The 17,168-nt window shown below is 40.5% G+C and overlaps 1 protein-coding gene across 1 annotated transcript in view; it reads left to right on the forward strand.

Annotated features, from left to right (window-relative positions):
* LOC111968271 (CUB and sushi domain-containing protein 1-like) overlaps window positions 1-17,168 on the forward strand; it is a 441,455-nt gene that overhangs the window by 304,067 nt on the left and 120,220 nt on the right. Inside the window, exons 11-18 of the mRNA XM_070444995.1 lie at window positions 1,055-1,158; window positions 1,493-1,605; window positions 7,457-7,639; window positions 8,380-8,706; window positions 10,329-10,523; window positions 10,796-10,934; window positions 11,089-11,276; window positions 15,122-15,310. Coding sequence (XP_070301096.1) covers window positions 1,055-1,158; window positions 1,493-1,605; window positions 7,457-7,639; window positions 8,380-8,706; window positions 10,329-10,523; window positions 10,796-10,934; window positions 11,089-11,276; window positions 15,122-15,310 — 1,438 coding nt within the window. The remainder of the gene's footprint in view (window positions 1-1,054; window positions 1,159-1,492; window positions 1,606-7,456; window positions 7,640-8,379; window positions 8,707-10,328; window positions 10,524-10,795; window positions 10,935-11,088; window positions 11,277-15,121; window positions 15,311-17,168) is intronic.

A 17,168-nucleotide genomic window follows, 5' to 3' on the forward strand; every position in this document is an offset into this window, starting at 1 on the left:
AAGTGGAGCCATCTTTTTTTTCTCAAGCCTTTGTTCGTGCCCAGGCATTGCAAATACTTGAACTGCTCTTTTCCAGTTCATCATTGCACTGCCACCACGAAATGATTTGCAAATGTATTTCATGGTTTCATTATTTTAGTCTCCCTGGTAGCTGTGACAGCAGTGCTTTTTTTTGCAAATGCTATGCAATGCTAATTATTCTGTTTACCACAGAACACACACACAACAAGTGTTTGAAAGTATAGAGCTGCAGTAGCTGCAATGTTGATGTATTTTGCTGCTCTAATATGAATAAGCCATGTTTGCTATGGTGCATACCAGAGTACTATGATGTTTTTCTACAATACATGATAAAAGACTCAATATTATTTCATGGGATCTATGGTTAGAATTCAATCATAGCGCATTACACTATTCACATTTGATTAGATTTTCATGCAAAACCCCACCAATCCTGAAATATTTATTTAACTACTGCAGTGGGCTAAATCAGGGTCACACGGAGTCTTTCTTGGTAGTCTTAAAGAAATCTACTTTGAAACAAAAGTATACACCTCACACACATGGTCTTGGACTTTAAAAAAAGAAGACACCTGTACCATGTCAGATATACAGTAATGTAATGTATTGAAATGTATTACATTTTGAGTTTACATCCTAATATTACACTTTATATACAGTACATCACAGAAGACTGAAATATAACAGAACCGTTTCACAAAGAACCACCAGATTTTCGGCAGGTTTTTTTATTTTTCTATAATGTTTATCCATTATGAAATTCTGAAAAATATGAATAACATTCCACCCATGAGGCTACTAGGTCAGTTGACTGCAGGAAAGGGCTACATCCCAACCACTTTAAAGGGAATTTGCTATGATTTAATTATTTTAATTGATACCATTTCTAGGAAAACAAAGCACTTTGTATCAGAATGAATAGAAGAGTAACAAAATAAGCATTGGGTAAATAGTTCAATTGCAAAATGGTTTATGGCCATGTTATCATGGCTGTCCTTGAACCAATGTGGAACATATATCCGGTTTTGAGCAGGTTATCAAGCTTGCCTTTGAGGAGTTTGATCTTGAGAGAGGATATGACACGCTAACAGTGGGGGATGGAGGGAAGATTGGCGATGCCAGGAGAGTGCTCTATGTGTGAGTATTCTGCAGATTCCCTGAATTTATCATTTACTATCTCGAAACTTTCCCTCAATATTTTCGCTCAAACCTTTCCCTCCAGCATTCACTGTATGATTTTAAGTTGCACCGAATTATGCTGTAGTCTACACAGACGAAATAGGACAATACATTGGGGCAGTTATTTTGATAATACATTGAACATAATTGTCATGTAATTAATAGACATTTACCCATTTACTTGAAAATAATGACCATAGTTTTTGGAGCATGAAAACAATAAATTAAGCTACTGATGTGAGTAAGAGACAATAAGTTAATGAGTCATTGAGTTCCATGTGATGTGTTTTAGGCTGACAGGGTCTAGTGTTCCTGACCTGATAGTCAGTATGAGCAACCAGATGTGGCTCCATCTCCAGTCTGATGACACCATCGGGTCCCAAGGATTCAAGGCCACATATGAAGGTACACTTCCTATCTTCTTTGAGAACATATGCAATGGTCTGCCAAATAATGGATTTGGTCCGGATTTAAACCCTGTACATCTACCATTTCATGTTGAGGCCATGCTTATTTGAGTTCTCATAGTTGGTGGTACTTGTCAGCATAAGTAAAATTTGATATGTAACATGTGTTGGTCAGCCTACCATTTCCACATACTACAGTATGTGTGCGTTTCTCTACACCCCGTAGAATGATGTTCATTATACAACGGGTGGGTCTAATCCTGAATGCTGATTGGTTAAAATCGTATTCCAGCCAAGTCATCAATTCTGCAGATTCAGCAAAAGATTAAATGGGTCCGCATGTGATCGACACAAACATGTTAGTTATCCAAATGAAATGCAACAGCAAAGCAAAGTTCTATAAATAGGGTTGCAAAATTCCAGTAACTTTCCCCAAATTCCTTGGTTTTCCAAAAATCCTGTTTGGAGATTTCCCACATTTCCTGCTTATTCCGTTGTAATTTCAGGAATCTTGGGAAAGTTACTGGAGTTTTACAGCCCCATCTATAAATGTATCAAAACATCTGTTTCAATAAACACTAATGTCCAGAATTTCCCTCCACCAGCATGAACTGTAATTCATTCCCAGTATCAGATGGTGGGACTAATTCCTTCCAACTGATGAATAGCACTGAACTTGCACTAATAAGTCATGTGTTGACTGGGCACAGTCAACAAACCTACATTAAAGTAGTGTCATGCTGTGAGAGAGAAGAGATTTGCATTGCTGATAAATACTGTAGGGACACTGTTTGCTTTGGAAGTCATTTTCCATTCCACTCAACTGCTAGGTGGAAGTAAATTGTATTTAGGCCCCTGTTCAATCAAACCTGGTATGCCGATTTATTGCCACAGTTAGACAAATTATTGTTCTGACTGGGAGACCGTGTTTGTATTGCTTTAATAATGAATCAATGTTTACTCTGTGAAACAAAAATGAATGCTACTGAATATAAATTCACAGATACCTTTTTACAGATAGAACCAGCCCAGAAACATCAGGACACCAATATTGATTAAGCAGGGCAATTAGCTTGTAAACGATACTACAACCCATAAAACAGCTATGCTATAGGCTAGTTAGTAGTTTATTGGAGTCTATCTTTTTTTCTAAACTGTAGAGTTTATCCATGGGCCACGACCCTCTGTGAACTTTTGAAAGTTATTAGTTTACATTTTAGTTTGGAAACACTGTATGGAAAGTCCATTGTCACCACCATCCACTTTCCATTTAGAGATTACTATTACATCCTCAAGTGTCAACCCTTACCTTATAAGGTCATACAGACAGTTGACACAATCGGCAACTTAACACAATGCAGAACCCTGCACAATAACACAACCTCCATTAACTTTGTATAAACCCAACTTCAAACCCGTGCCTACAGTCCGGGTGTCACAGTTGACAGCAGAACCACTAGTGGTAGGACTTATTGTCAGGGGTCTGCATACAGTAGGTGTCCATGTCTACTGTATATACAATCTGGGGGAGAATTAAGTCAGGCTTGTTCACCTGTATTATGCATCTGTCTGATAAATGTTGGCAAAACAAAGTGATACCTATAGACAGACTATATGAAACATGTATAACCCATACATACTGTATAAGCACTACTGTACATAAGTAAATGCTTGTGTAATAATGAAACAACATATATCAGTTTGATGGAACAGAATCATGGTATCCCAATGGGGACTTCATAAAAATATATATTCTGAAGACTATAGGCACATACTGTATAAATCAGTAAATATAATGAACGTTACGGTTTAAGGATAAGAATCATTGCATAATACCATAAAAGTAACTTTGGAAGCAGGTGCGCATTTCCTTTAGGCAAAGGCTTCTCGTGGATATGTTGCCCCTAACTTGTATTTTACTTACTTAATTCRWTCCTGTAGCACATTCTATGGGCCTATTTGTTATTTATTCTGTGATGATTCAGATTTTCTCTCATACAACTGGCTAAGGCTCACTGTGAGAACATTGATTTTGAGGGATGTCTCACAAGGAGCTGAGTGAAGTCCATATTATGGCAAGAACAGCTCAAATAAGCAAAGAGAAACAACAGTCCATCATTACTTTAAGACATGAAGGTCAGTCAATGCGGATCATTTCAAGAACTTCTAAAGTTTCTTCAAGTATAGTCACAAAAACCATCAAGCGCTATGATGAAACTGGCTCTCATGAGGACCGCCACAGGAAAGGAAGACCAAGAGTTAACCTCTTCTGCAGAGGATATTTCATTAGCATTAACTGTACCTCAGATTGCACCCCAAATAAAGTAACAAACACATCTCAACATTATCTGTTCAGAGGAGGCTGAGTGAATCAGGCCTTCATGGTCGAATTGCTGCTAAGAACCCACTACTTAAGGACACCAATAGGAAGAAGAGACTTGTTTGGGCCATAAAACACGAACAATGGACATTAGACCGGTGGAAATCTGTCCTTTGGTCTGATGAGTCCAAATTTTTTATTTTTGGTTCCAACTGCCTTGTCTTTGTGAGACGCAGAGTAGGTGAACAGATGATATCCGAAAGTGTGGTTCCCACCGTGAAGCATGGAGGAGGACGTGTGATGGTGTGGGAGTGCTTTGCTGGTGACACAGTCTGTGATTTATTTAGAATTCAAGGCACACTTAACCAGCATGGCTACCACAGCATTCTGCAGCAAAACACCATCCCATCTGGTTTGCACTTAGTGGGATTATCATTTGTTTTTCAACAGGACAATGACCCAAAACACACCTCCTGGTTATGTAATTGCTATTTGACCAAGAAGGAGAGTGATGGAGTGCTGCAGCAGATGACCTGGTCTCCACAATCACCCGACCTCAACCCAAAGGAGATGGTTTGGGATGAGTTGGACCGTAGAGTGAAGGAAAAGCAGCCAACAAGTGATCAGCATATGTGGTAACTCCTTCAAGACTGTTGGAAAAGCATTCCTCATGAAGCTGGTTGAGAGAATGCCAAGAGTGTGCAAAGCTGTCATCAAGGCAAAGGGTGGCTACTTTGAAGAATCTCAAATKTAAKATATATTTTGATTTGTTTAACCGTTTTTTTGTTACGACATGATTCCATATGTGTTATTTCATAGTTTTGATGTCTTCACTATTATTCTACAATGTAGAAAACAGTAAATAAAGAAAAACCCTTGAATGAGTAGGTGTATCCAAACTTTTGACTGGTGCTATATTTACAGTTGAAGTCGGAAGTTTACATACACCTTAGACGAATACATTTAAACTCAGTTTTTCACAATTCCTAACATTTAACCCTAGTAAAAATTCCCTGTCTTAGGTCAGTCACCACTTTATTTTAAGAATGTGAAATGTCAGAATAATAGTAGAGAGAATGATTTTTTTCAGGTTTTATTTCTTTCATTACATTCCCAGTAGGTCAGAAGTTTACATACACTCAATTAGTATTTGGTAGCATTGCCTTTAAATTGTTTAACTTGGTTCAAACGTTTCGGGTAGCCAGCCTTCCACACGCCTCCCACAATATGTTGGGTGAATTTTGTCCCATTCCTCTTGACAGAGCTGGTGTAACTGAGTCAGGTTTGTATGCCTCCTTGCTCGCACACACTTTTTCAGTTCTGCCCACACATTTTCTACAGGATTGAGGTCAGGGCTTTGTGATGGCCACTCCAATACCTTGACTTTGTTGTCCTTAAGCCATTTTGCCACAACTTTGGAAGTATGATTGGGGTCATTGTCCATTTGGAAGATCCATTTGCGACCAAGCTTTAACTTCCTGACTGATGTATTAAGATGTTGCTTCAATTAATTCCTAAGTCCTTCCCCATGATGCCATCTATTTTGTGAAGTGCATCAGTCCCTCCTGCAGCAAAGCACCCCCACAACATAATGCTGCCATCCCCGTGCTTCACAGTTGGGATGGTGTTCTTCGGCTTGTAAGCCTCCCCCCTTTTTTCCTCCAAACATAACGATGGTCATTATGGCCAAACAGTTCTATTTTTGTTTCATCAGACCAGAGGACATTTCCCCAAAAAGTATGATCTTCGTCCCCATGTGCAGTTGCAAACCGTAGGCTGGCTTTTTTATGGCAGTTTTGGAGCAGTGGCTTCTTCCTTGCTGAGCGACCTTTCAGGTTATGTCGATATAGGACTCGTTTTACTGTGGATATAGATACTTTTGTACCTGTTTCCTCCAGCATCTTCACAAGGTCCTTTGGTGTTCTGGAATGGATTTGCACTTTTCGCACCAAAGTGCGTTCATCTCTAGGAGACAGAACAAGTCTCCTTCCTGAGCGGTAGGGAAGGCTGCGTGGTCCCATGGTGTTTATACTTGCGTACTATTGTTTGTACAGATGAACGTGGTACCTTCAGGCATTTGGAAATTTCTCCCAAGGATGAACCAGACTTGTGGAGGTCTACAATTTTTTTCTGGGGTCTTGGCTGATTTCTTTTGATTTTCCCATGATGTCTTTCAAAGAGGCACTGAGTTTGAAGGTAGGCCTTGAAATACATCCACAGATAAACCTCCAATCGACTCAAAGTATGTCAATTATCCTATCAGAAGCTTCTAAAGCCATGATGTCATTTTCTGGAATTTTCCAAGCTGTTTAAAGGCACAGTAAACTTCTGACCCACTGGAATTGTGATACAGTAATTTATAAGTTAAATAATCTGTCTGTAAACAATTGTTGGAAAAATTACTTGTGTCATGCACAAAGTAGATATCCTACCTGACTTGCCAAAACTATTGTTTGTTAACAAGACATTTGTGGAGTGGTTGAAAAACGAGTTTTAATGACTCCAACCTAAGTGTATGTAAACTTCCYACTACAACTGTATATATAATTATAATTATTTTATTTTTATATCTCCCAGAAAACTGTTAAACCAAGACATCATAAACATAAATGAAACATTTCTCTGTTATCTGTGGACATTGATATGATGCTTTGACTTGTTTATGACTACTCTGTAATATTTGAATTAAATCTGAAACAGACCACTGTGTACCTCAGACACATATTTTAATGTTATGTCCTGCTTACTCTTTCAACAATGTGTGTAATTTCACCCACAATATGCATTGAAATGGTAAACATGTTCTGGACTGCTGATTTGACTTCCAGCTCCTCATAATGTAGGTTATTGGACAGTAGATTCAGTGATGGCCAGCCACTTGAGGCATGTTTACATATTAGTATTTAAGAGAATGGCATAGCCTTAGTAAGACCGTTTACATCTCTATCACGGTTGCGATTGGGCTGATATGCCCTTACTGATTATGGAGCTTCCGCATAGATCCTTCAACTAATTGCTCTTGGCAGATCCAAAGGTATTTAACCGGCACTTAACACCTCACAAAGGTTGTTGAATGTGCTGCTGGAATAAAACCCATCCCCTGTAGATTATTGCTCAGATGGGCCAGTGGAGCGGCAGCAGCTGAGCTGACACGCTGGTTGTTAACACAAAAATCAACTCTTCCAGAACGTCATTCATTTGTCACTGTCATTTTACTCCAGCTAGAAAATGCTGCCTCCACCTGAAAATGTAGAGGAAATAAACAACTCTCGACTGTCTTGTTTTCTCTTGGATTATACCAGGGATAGCTTGTATCAGGTGAGCCATCCATGGTTCTCAGAATGTTTTACTTGTGTAAAGAATGTTGAGTTAGAGGAAAGCTGTCATGTTATGTTTTCAGGATCTGATGATTGCTCAGTGGATGTCAGTTTTAGGACATTCAACCCGAAGAGCATCTAGCCTGATATCCTTGGGAATTGAAACCACTGAATGAACTTGAACGTTGTAACAGTTGTATATTTTTTTACAGAAATCGACAAAGGAGGGTGTGGCGATCCTGGCATTCCGACCTACGGCAGAAGAACAGGGGAGCGTTTTTTACACGGCGACATGCTGACTTTCGAGTGTCAGGCGGCCTTCGAGTTGGTCGGCGAGAGAACGATATCATGCCAGCAAAACAACCAGTGGTCTGGAAACAAACCCAGCTGCGTGTGTAAGATGCCATTTAAAAATGCATGACTTTAATTAACAGCGCTGTCATTGAGATTGATCAATCTGTACACTGTTCCAACAGTCCGAGGGAACCAGCCAGGTAGGGAAGGAAGGTGATATGGTTATCCCCACTGACCCATGTAAAGCTGTCATCATCTCTCAGGTTTTGTTGTCGCTTGGTCAACACTCCCCGCTGTCTATTTTGGAAAGTCATACAATTCAATAATTACTATCATCATTTAGACACTGACCTTATTCATTACAGTTTCAATACAGAGGCCTTAAGAGTTCTTTTTTGAGAATGGAGACTTTTCAGATGTAAAGTAAGAGCCGCTGCTGCAGGTAATGCTGTATTCAATCTTTTGATTTCACCTTCCTTCTGGCATGCAGGCTGACACCTCTAAGCCATCCAACAAGGGTTAAGCAGCTAATCAGCCAAGGGCAATCAGGTCTTGGTTGTATGCACTCACTACTGTAAGTCGCTCTGGATAAGAGCGTCTGCTAAATGACTAAAATGTAAAATATCCTCTCTACTGTCATGACACTGGGTTATATTCTTCCACCTAGMACAGTGAATAGAATATGTGTCACCTGAAGCATTCAAAGGAAAGCGTGTATCCATCCCATTTCAAACAAAATGTCTTCAGTGATGTCTTATAAAAGAGCTATTTTCGCTCACTGTGTGATGCGTCAAAGCATGATGGCAGATCTGTGTGTGTGTGCCCCTATCTATTTTTACAGTCTCCTGCTTCTTCAATTTCACAACCCCATCAGGAATAATCCTCTCCCCAAACTACCCCGAGGAGTATGGGAACAACATGAACTGTGTGTGGCTCATTATCGCAGAGTCAGGGAGTAGGATTCATCTAATTTTCAGCGACTTTGAGGTAGAGCCCCAGTTTGACTACCTCATTGTGAAAGATGACGGGATGTCGGAGCCCACCACGTTCGGCACGTTCTCTGGGAAGGACGTACCCTCTCAGATCGCCAGCAATGGACACATCATGCGCCTGGAGTTCCAGTCCGACCACTCCAACACTGGGAAAGGATTTAACATCACTTACACAAGTAAATGGCCCCTTCCTTTTAAAGATATGAGATTTTGCAATATTTTGAAGACCCTCACAATATCTTCTGATATGCAATTCAGAACTGCCTGTGGCACAACTACTGAGTCAAGCTGTCTCTATAGTGCTTCAGATGTATGCAATCAAACGTTTAGTCAGGTATATTCTCACAAGGGTGGTAACGAATCAACATTATTAACAATCTTCAATTAGAGGATCCCTATTTGAGAATGGAGATCCATTAGCTAGAACTGTGGTTCTGTTCTATTTAACAATTTGTATGGCCATAGATGTGTATACCATTGTATCTTTTACCCATAATTTAAACCAGGAACATCTCATTTGAATTATTACTAATTCTATTACATTTGATTAACTGCTCTAAAGATATAAGTAGTGCATCACTTTTACTAAATTATTTCCCACTGGGCACACACTGGTTAAATCAACATTGTTTCCACGTCATTTCAATGAAATTACGTTGAACCAACGTGGAATAGACGTTGAATTGACGTCTGTGACCAGTGGGTTTACTTTGTTTTTTTATTCAACAGATGACATTATGACAAATGAAATAAACAATATGCCCTTTTCTCTCAATACTACACCATTTAAAAGGGGCTTGGGAATGTTTGCAATTTTAATAATTTACAATATTAACATTTTAATGCATATTGTTATGCAAATGTGTCTACCAGTGGGCCAAAAACATTTTTTATATGTAAACACAAGATAAGAAAAACAATAATACTGCAAGGCAATTCCAAACCTTGAAGGTAAACATTTAAAAACACATATGTTCTATTTTTTGCTGATATTTTAGAGACAGTATCATGGAAAAGAAAACAGCAATGGTAGAGGTCTGTTCAGGTCCTCTGCCTCAACATAGACACACTATAGCACAAAAATGTTGAACTGATCCGGGTGTGCCCAATGTTAATGGAATTATGCCTGTACCACACTGAGCTGAAATTAGGTCTGAATATTGCTGTCCCCAGTGCCTGTTTGCTATCTCTAGGAAACATTGTCTCGTTGCACTCCCCGGGCCTGGGAGACAACGCAGTGACATGTCTCTCCTCCACAGAGGAACAGAGGCAGGCTGCAGCGGTGGGGAAGGTTAATGAAATGGAGGAGGATGTTGTTACCGTTCTTATTCCGCATCAGAATCCGCTGGACCCTCCTGTCAGTGACTAAGACAGGGATGTTTTTTTTTTCTCTTGGCGGGGAGGTGTCAGCCATGTGATGGGGATGGCGGGGGAGCCGGTGGTGTGGCATCTCAATAGCAGCGCCGTAGAACTGGCGTGTCACTGTGTCAGGAGGAGAGGGACATGTCTCCCAATCTGGTGTGGGGAGTTACTGTCAGCGAGCAGGAGTGTAATAACAATGAGCCAGGGAAATAAGTGTTGCCTCCATGGCGTCAGTCTTCACCACTGTGCTGTGTTCATTTTGTTGGCTGATTAGCCTCTATTCTCAGTGACTAAATAATTAACCAGGTTCTCATCGTGTTCTCTGGGATAAGACAAATTAGTTAAATTTGACACAGAATCCAGTTTGATGTCTTCTTATTGATTAAAAAACAACAACACTGAAAAACACTGAAACCAGTTTTATTTTCCTCGCTAGCGTTTGGTCAGAATGAATGCCACGACCCCGGCATCCCTGTCAATGGCCAGCGGTATGGCGAACACTTCTTGTTGGGGAGCTCCGTTCTTTTCACGTGTGATGAAGGATTCATCAAAACCCATGGGTCTGAGTCCATAACKTGCATCATTCAGGATGGAAACGTAGTGTGGAATGCAGCAGTTCCTCGGTGTGAAGGTACTGTATAATGTTGAACAATAATCCATACAGTTTGCCAATGTCATCCTGACTCCCCTTGAGTTGGAGTGGGTGGGCACTGGGCATGTCATGTGGGGGTCTGCTTTATTATTGTCTATTGGTGTAACATGGTAGAGCCGCTGAAAATGTGCTACAATAACTAGTAAAGTTTCCCCTTGACAGTCTATACGGTTACATTCTGCATGCTGTTGCATATAGATGTGTAAGCTCTCTATGTCAGAACATTGCCACTAAAATATGTTCCCCTCTAGCACCTTGTGGAGGACATTTAACAGCTCCAACCGGAGCTCTGCTGTCCCCTGGCTGGCCAGGATACTACAAAGACTCTTTAAACTGTGAATGGGTCATTGAAGCCAGCAAAGATCACGCCATCAAGATATCCTTTGACAGGTTTCTATTTTGTTTCAAATGTATCTTATCCCTGATGAAGCTATTTCAATCATTCCATTTGAGATAATCTGCCATGATAGGCTACAGAAAAATGCTTGGATGGAATAGTAGCTTCTAATTCACTTCTCTTTTCTTTCTGTCTGTTTCCATGTAGATTCCAGACCGAGGTTAATTATGACACACTGGAGATTCGGGATGGCCCCTCCAACTCCTCTCCTTTAATCGGAGAGTATCATGGCACTCAGGCGCCCCATTTTCTCATTAGCACCAGCAATTACATGTACCTGCTATTCACCACAGACAACAGTCGCTCCAGTGTGGGCTTCCAGATCCGCTACGACAGTGAGTTCTACCGTTTTCATTTTGAAATGTATCCACAGGACTACCTTTGAAAAGCAGAGGACATTGTGTTGTCAATCCACACATTGTTTCATGGCTACAACTGCGTGGTGCAATATCACTTTAATACGTGTGCTGCTGATGTCAATATTAACTCTGCTTGTGTGTGGGTGTTGTGATCATATTGAAGTAGTGTAGGAGCTGTGAAATTAGATTTACACTTCATTTGGATAACTTGTCTTCATTGGGGTTGTTGACTGAACAGGACTGCGACTTAAATACCAAAGAATTGGTGATTGCGTAGGGAAACCTAATTTAACTCATTATATCACTAATAATAGCAATAGGCAGTGGTTTGCAATAAGATTATTAAGTAATCTATCAATAATTGATAGATTGATAGCGTTGTAAAATAGCTAGTCTAATTCTTTCTCCAAATGCCAAAATATCTTAGSAAGTTATGTCACAAAGGCTGTTTAAATGAATGCTTTAGGGTGCGTTCGTAAATTCAATCTGGAGTGCCAGAGTTCGCTCAGAGTGCCCTCTGGGCGTTCGTAAATTCAGAGCATTGTCAGATTGTCCGTTCTTAAATTCAGAGTGTTTGGCTCTCATAGCGTTCAGAGTTCACACTGGACGCTCTGGCCCGAGGAGTAGGGTTGATCCGAGCGTTCTGATCTCACAATGGCAGTCAAGCACCCAAGCTAACTGGCTAATGTTGCAGCCACAAATAAGAGAACACCTCACTCTGACCATTTTACTCGCCCTAGCAGAGCTGGTTAGGCTGTTTTCATGTTAACTAGAGCGTTGGTGACTGTAACTGTGCTGCTGGCAATAATTTAAGATTTTTTGCAAACGTTTACTGACACCAGCCAAATACAACGGGTGTTGAGCGTTCGTAAATCCATCAGTTATTTTTCCCTCTGGAATTGGAGTAGTTAGCCAGGGCGAATTTACGAATGCACCCTTAGAGAGAATGATTTCGTAAATAACATTATACAACGGGTTGATTTAATCCTGGATGCTGATTGGTTAAAATCACATTCCAGCCAGTGTCTATTCCACAAATTACCACCGGCTAAATCTATGATGTTGAAATGCCTATTTACTCTATTCCATCTGACTGGGCAATCCACTGTCTCATCAACCCAGCCAGACAATTTATACATTTGATCTCCACTATAAAAAGCACCAAGACATTGTCTCCCATTTCTTTAGACAAACATTTAGTTTTCAAGAGTGGAGATTTGTATACATCTTGCTGTCTGTCTCTCCGACATTTGCAACATTGAAGTTCGATCTCCAGCTGTCCCATAGTAATGAACGTGTCGGGAGTCGAGACGAGACAGACAGGCAGACAGTTTTTCTCAGCCAGTCGAAATCATGAATCAGTTGGCATCATTTTTCTGGACATATATAATTTTCCCTTGCTAGCTAGCAAGCGAGGGAAGAGAATGTTGCCAGCCAGTATGGCAATGGAACATTTAGAACAAACAACTAGGTCGCGTCCATAGATACAGAACAAAAGGACTTAACGTCTGGGTCACGTCTCTGGCAACCGAACCGATAGAACGGCTTGGGTAGCAAGCTTAGATTTGTGTTGGGACTATATCTCATGGAAGGATGAAATAGTATGAATAAATTAATCAAAATAACATTTTTTAATAAAAATATGTCAATCATTATTTGAATATGTTGGTAACCTATTGTATAAAAGTGATAACACCCGTGCCAATATATCCTCCAAACACGGGATTTATCACTTGTATGTGCAACTGTCATCCATCAGTGTACTCTGATAGAGAACATGTTCTCTATTTTCTTCTTCCATACTATACAGTTGAAGTCAGAAGTTTACATACACTTAGGTTGGAGTCATTCAAACTTGTTTTTCAACCACTCCACAAATTTCTTGTTAACAAACTATAGTTTTGGCAAGTCGGTTAGAACATCTACTTTGTGCATGACACAAGTCATTTTTCCKKKAAAAWTTTACAGACAGATTATTTCACTTATAATTCACTGTATCACAATTCCAGTGGGTCAGAAGTTTCTGTGCCTTGACTGTGCCTTTAAACAGCTTGGAAAATTCCAGAAAATGATGTCATGGAAGCTTCTGATAGGATAATTGACATCATTTGAGTCAATTGGAAGTGTACCTGTGGATGTATTACAAGGCCTAGCTTCAAACTCAGTGCCTCTTTGAAAGACATCATGGGAAAATCAAAAGAAATCAGCCAAGACCTCAGAAAAAAAATGTGGACGTCCACAAGTCTGGTTCATCCTTGGGAGCAATTCCAAACGCCTGAAGGTACCACGTTCATCTGTACAAACAATAGTACGCAAGTATAAACACCATGGGACCACGCAGCCGTCATATCGCTCAGGAAGGAGACGCGTTCTCTCTCCTAGAGATGAACGTACTTTTGTGCGAAAAGTGCAAATCAATCCCAGAACAACAGAAAAGGACCTTGTGAAGATGCTAGAGGAAACAGGTACAAAAGTCTCTATATCCACAGTAAAACGAGTCCTATATCGACATAACCTGAAAGGTCGCTCAGCAAGGAAGAAGCCACTGCTCCAAAACCGCCATAAAAAAGCCAGACTACGGTTTCCAACTGCACATGGGGACAAAGATCGTACTTTTTGGAGAAATGTCCTCTGGTCTGAAGAAAAAAAAAATAGAACTGTTTGGCCGTAATGTCCATCGTTATGTTTGGAGGAAAAAAGGGGAGGCTTGCAAGCCGAAGAACACCATCCCAACCGTGAAGTACGGGGGTGGCAGCATCATGTTGTGGGGGTGCTTTGCTGCAGGAGGGACTGGTGCACTTCACAAAATAGATGGCATCACAAGAAGGAAAATTATGTGCATATATTGAATCATCATCTCAAGACATCAGTCAGGAAGTTAAAGCTTGGTTGCAAATGGGTCTTCCAAATGGACAATGATCCCAAGCATACTTCCAAAGTTGTGGCAAAATGGCTTAAGGACAACAAAGTCAAGGTATTGGAGTGGCCATCACAAAGCCCTGACCTCAATCCTGTAGAAAATTTGAGGGCAGAACTGAAAAAGCGTGTGCGAGCAAGGAGGCCTACAAACCTGACTCAGTTACACCAGCTCTGTCAAGAGGAATGGGGTAAAATTCACCCAACTTACTGTGGGAAGCTTGTGAAAAGGCTACCAGAAACATTTGCCCCAATTAAACAATTTAAAGGCAATGCTACCAAATAATAATTGAGTGTATGTAAACTTCTGACCCACTGGGAATGTGATGAAAGAAATAAAAGCTGAAAGAAATAATTCTCTCTACTATTATTCTGACATTTCACATTCTTAAAATGAAGTGGTGATCCTAACTGACCTAAGACAGGGAATTTTTACTAGGATTAATAAATGTCAGTAATTGTGAAAAACTGAGTTTAAATGTATTTGTTTAAGGTGTATGTAAACTTCCGACTTCAACTGTATACTCACTAATTAATTCCCTAAATGTTCCCTATAATTACATTATTGTAGTTACATAGTACAATACTGTCTGACATTAGGTGGATGAGACATGACTTCCAGACAAATGGCTGGAAAATGTTAATGAAATCTATGGTGTTTTGTAAACATATTTGATTTATTGTATTGGGAAAAACTCCTTAATAAAATATATATTTGATTATTATTACAATATTTCTTATGAGGACAACCCTCCCCCATGGGATGAAATAGAACGCAAGGTAAAAGGAGAGAGCTCCTTTTGGCTCCCCCTCATGATTTATACAGTAAAGAGCGATTCCGACACCATCTTCTATTGAATTTAAGGCATGAAGGTGGAATTAAATCGCTCATTCTATCCCCACAGGCGTTATGATGGAAACAGATTCCTGCTTAGATCCCGGGATCCCAGTCAATGGAAAGCGGTTTGGGAACAATTTTGCCATTGGGACCAGGGTGACATTCAGCTGTGATCAAGGCTACACGCTGAGCGACGAGAAACCCATTGTGTGCGAGAGGAACCATCAGTGGAACCACGCACTGCCCAGCTGTGATGGTAGTGTACCCCGATTTAGCACCCTCCAACCCTTCCTTCCTCTCCTTTTCCCTGTTCCTGTCAGGTGCACTGACATGCATTGCAGCACTTACTCAGCCATCACCCCTTCTCCTCACACTCCCCATCCGATTCACAGAGAGAGATGTGGGCGACACAGCGCACTGCTAACCAATCTCTCTGTCTTATCTGGTGGAAAGGGTACGCCTCTTTGACAACCCTAAGGAGCGGAGTTCATTGATTCCTGATGAGAGGAAAGGTAACTGGAATATGCACACTTAAGATAACTTTGAGCAGCAGACAACAGAGAGTCAGAGAGTCGGTAGGCAGGTTGGAGATTCAGCAGGAAGACATAATTCCAACCGTTTATCTAATTTGTTTCCCGCTACTTGGGATAAAAATAACATTGTACAGCATTTTTTTTCTTCCAGTAAATGGAGTCGAGCGTTTGACCATCAGGTTTGGTCGTCCAATATCACCCTCCGGACTACTAGTTCATAAGTTGTGTCTTCTATTCTGTTTTCTATTCTAGTCTTCTATTCTGTTTCCTTCTGAACTTGACCTTCATGATTGACAGTGGTGGCATTTCCGCATCTCATTCAGATATGTAAAACGTTTTCTGCCGTTTTGTCCCTCTTACTCACTCTATCATTTCACAAGGGGGATGTAGGCATATGCAATAGACAGGTCCTGTTCTAGGCAAAGATGCTATCTGATTTTTAAATGGGATTTTGAGGAATAGATATAACATAACATTGATCATCCATCATTGGTTTGTTGTTGTAGTGTCATTCTTAGAACCCTCCTACTTAGAAGTTACAGCAGGAATGCACGCTTCACTTCCTGTAGAAATGGTCCACTAGTCCTTCACCCTGAGCACCTGCCTCCTCCCCGCCCACTGCTGCATTTATGGAGGAAGCAGGAGTTAATCTTTTAAGAGTGGGGCCAGCTTTATGATTCTTTTATTTATGACAATGACGGTACTATATGGATTGTTCGCGCCCACATTTTGTCTTGTCCATGTCCTTTTGTGATAACTATACCAGAAGTATCAAGTACAAAAAATATATATCTTCCCCTCTTCCTTCCAACGGGATGAATCAGACCTCAGTACATATATAGATGCATGTTGGGATATCATGCAATTATGGCATTTTTATTTGTCTCACACTCAAAAGAGCCATCCTCGCTGATTAACTTTCAGTGGTAGCCTTGGGCGAGTATGATAACACACAACATGAGCCCCATTTAATCACCAGCATCTCCYTAGCCTACGGAATCGGGTATAATTGCAATTGCCAACTCCATACATTTGTTCATGGGAACCTGTGCTATCTTGGGAATGCCTTTTTTCAGCTTTTTTCACAGCATTTAACTGATACTCACACCAATTAAAAATGCTGAGTGACTCAACCTCACAGGCTAGAGGTTGTGGACCTCTGTCTATTCACATACACATTCATGCTACAAATGTCATGCTTCACAAACACGGTAAATACAATTATCCTGTGATACATACACAGAAGTCATAGTAGATTAGCATATTTCCTTTAAGGCATTCCTTTTACTCATTTTTTCTTTTTATTCATCTTGTAATTAAGGCAGTGACAAGTTGTTGTTTAGACGACTCTGCCTGACTGTCTCCACTGACAGGGTCTTTCCTGTCAGAATTCTGCCTTGGTTATTAAGTTCCCTTTTGATCTTCCCAGACAGACTCACTATCAGCATACAGTATCCCACGTCTTCATCTTACTCAGCCCTAGCTGGGTAAACTCTGAGGCTTTTCATCTGGGAACATGATGTGTCTATGTCTGTGTTTCACACTGTCATCAGGTTTGTCTCTACAAATAACATGGAGGAG

The sequence above is a fragment of the Salvelinus sp. IW2-2015 genome, linkage group LG8, assembly GCF_002910315.2.
Source record: "Salvelinus sp. IW2-2015 linkage group LG8, ASM291031v2, whole genome shotgun sequence".
NCBI lineage: Eukaryota > Metazoa > Chordata > Actinopteri > Salmoniformes > Salmonidae > Salvelinus > Salvelinus sp. IW2-2015.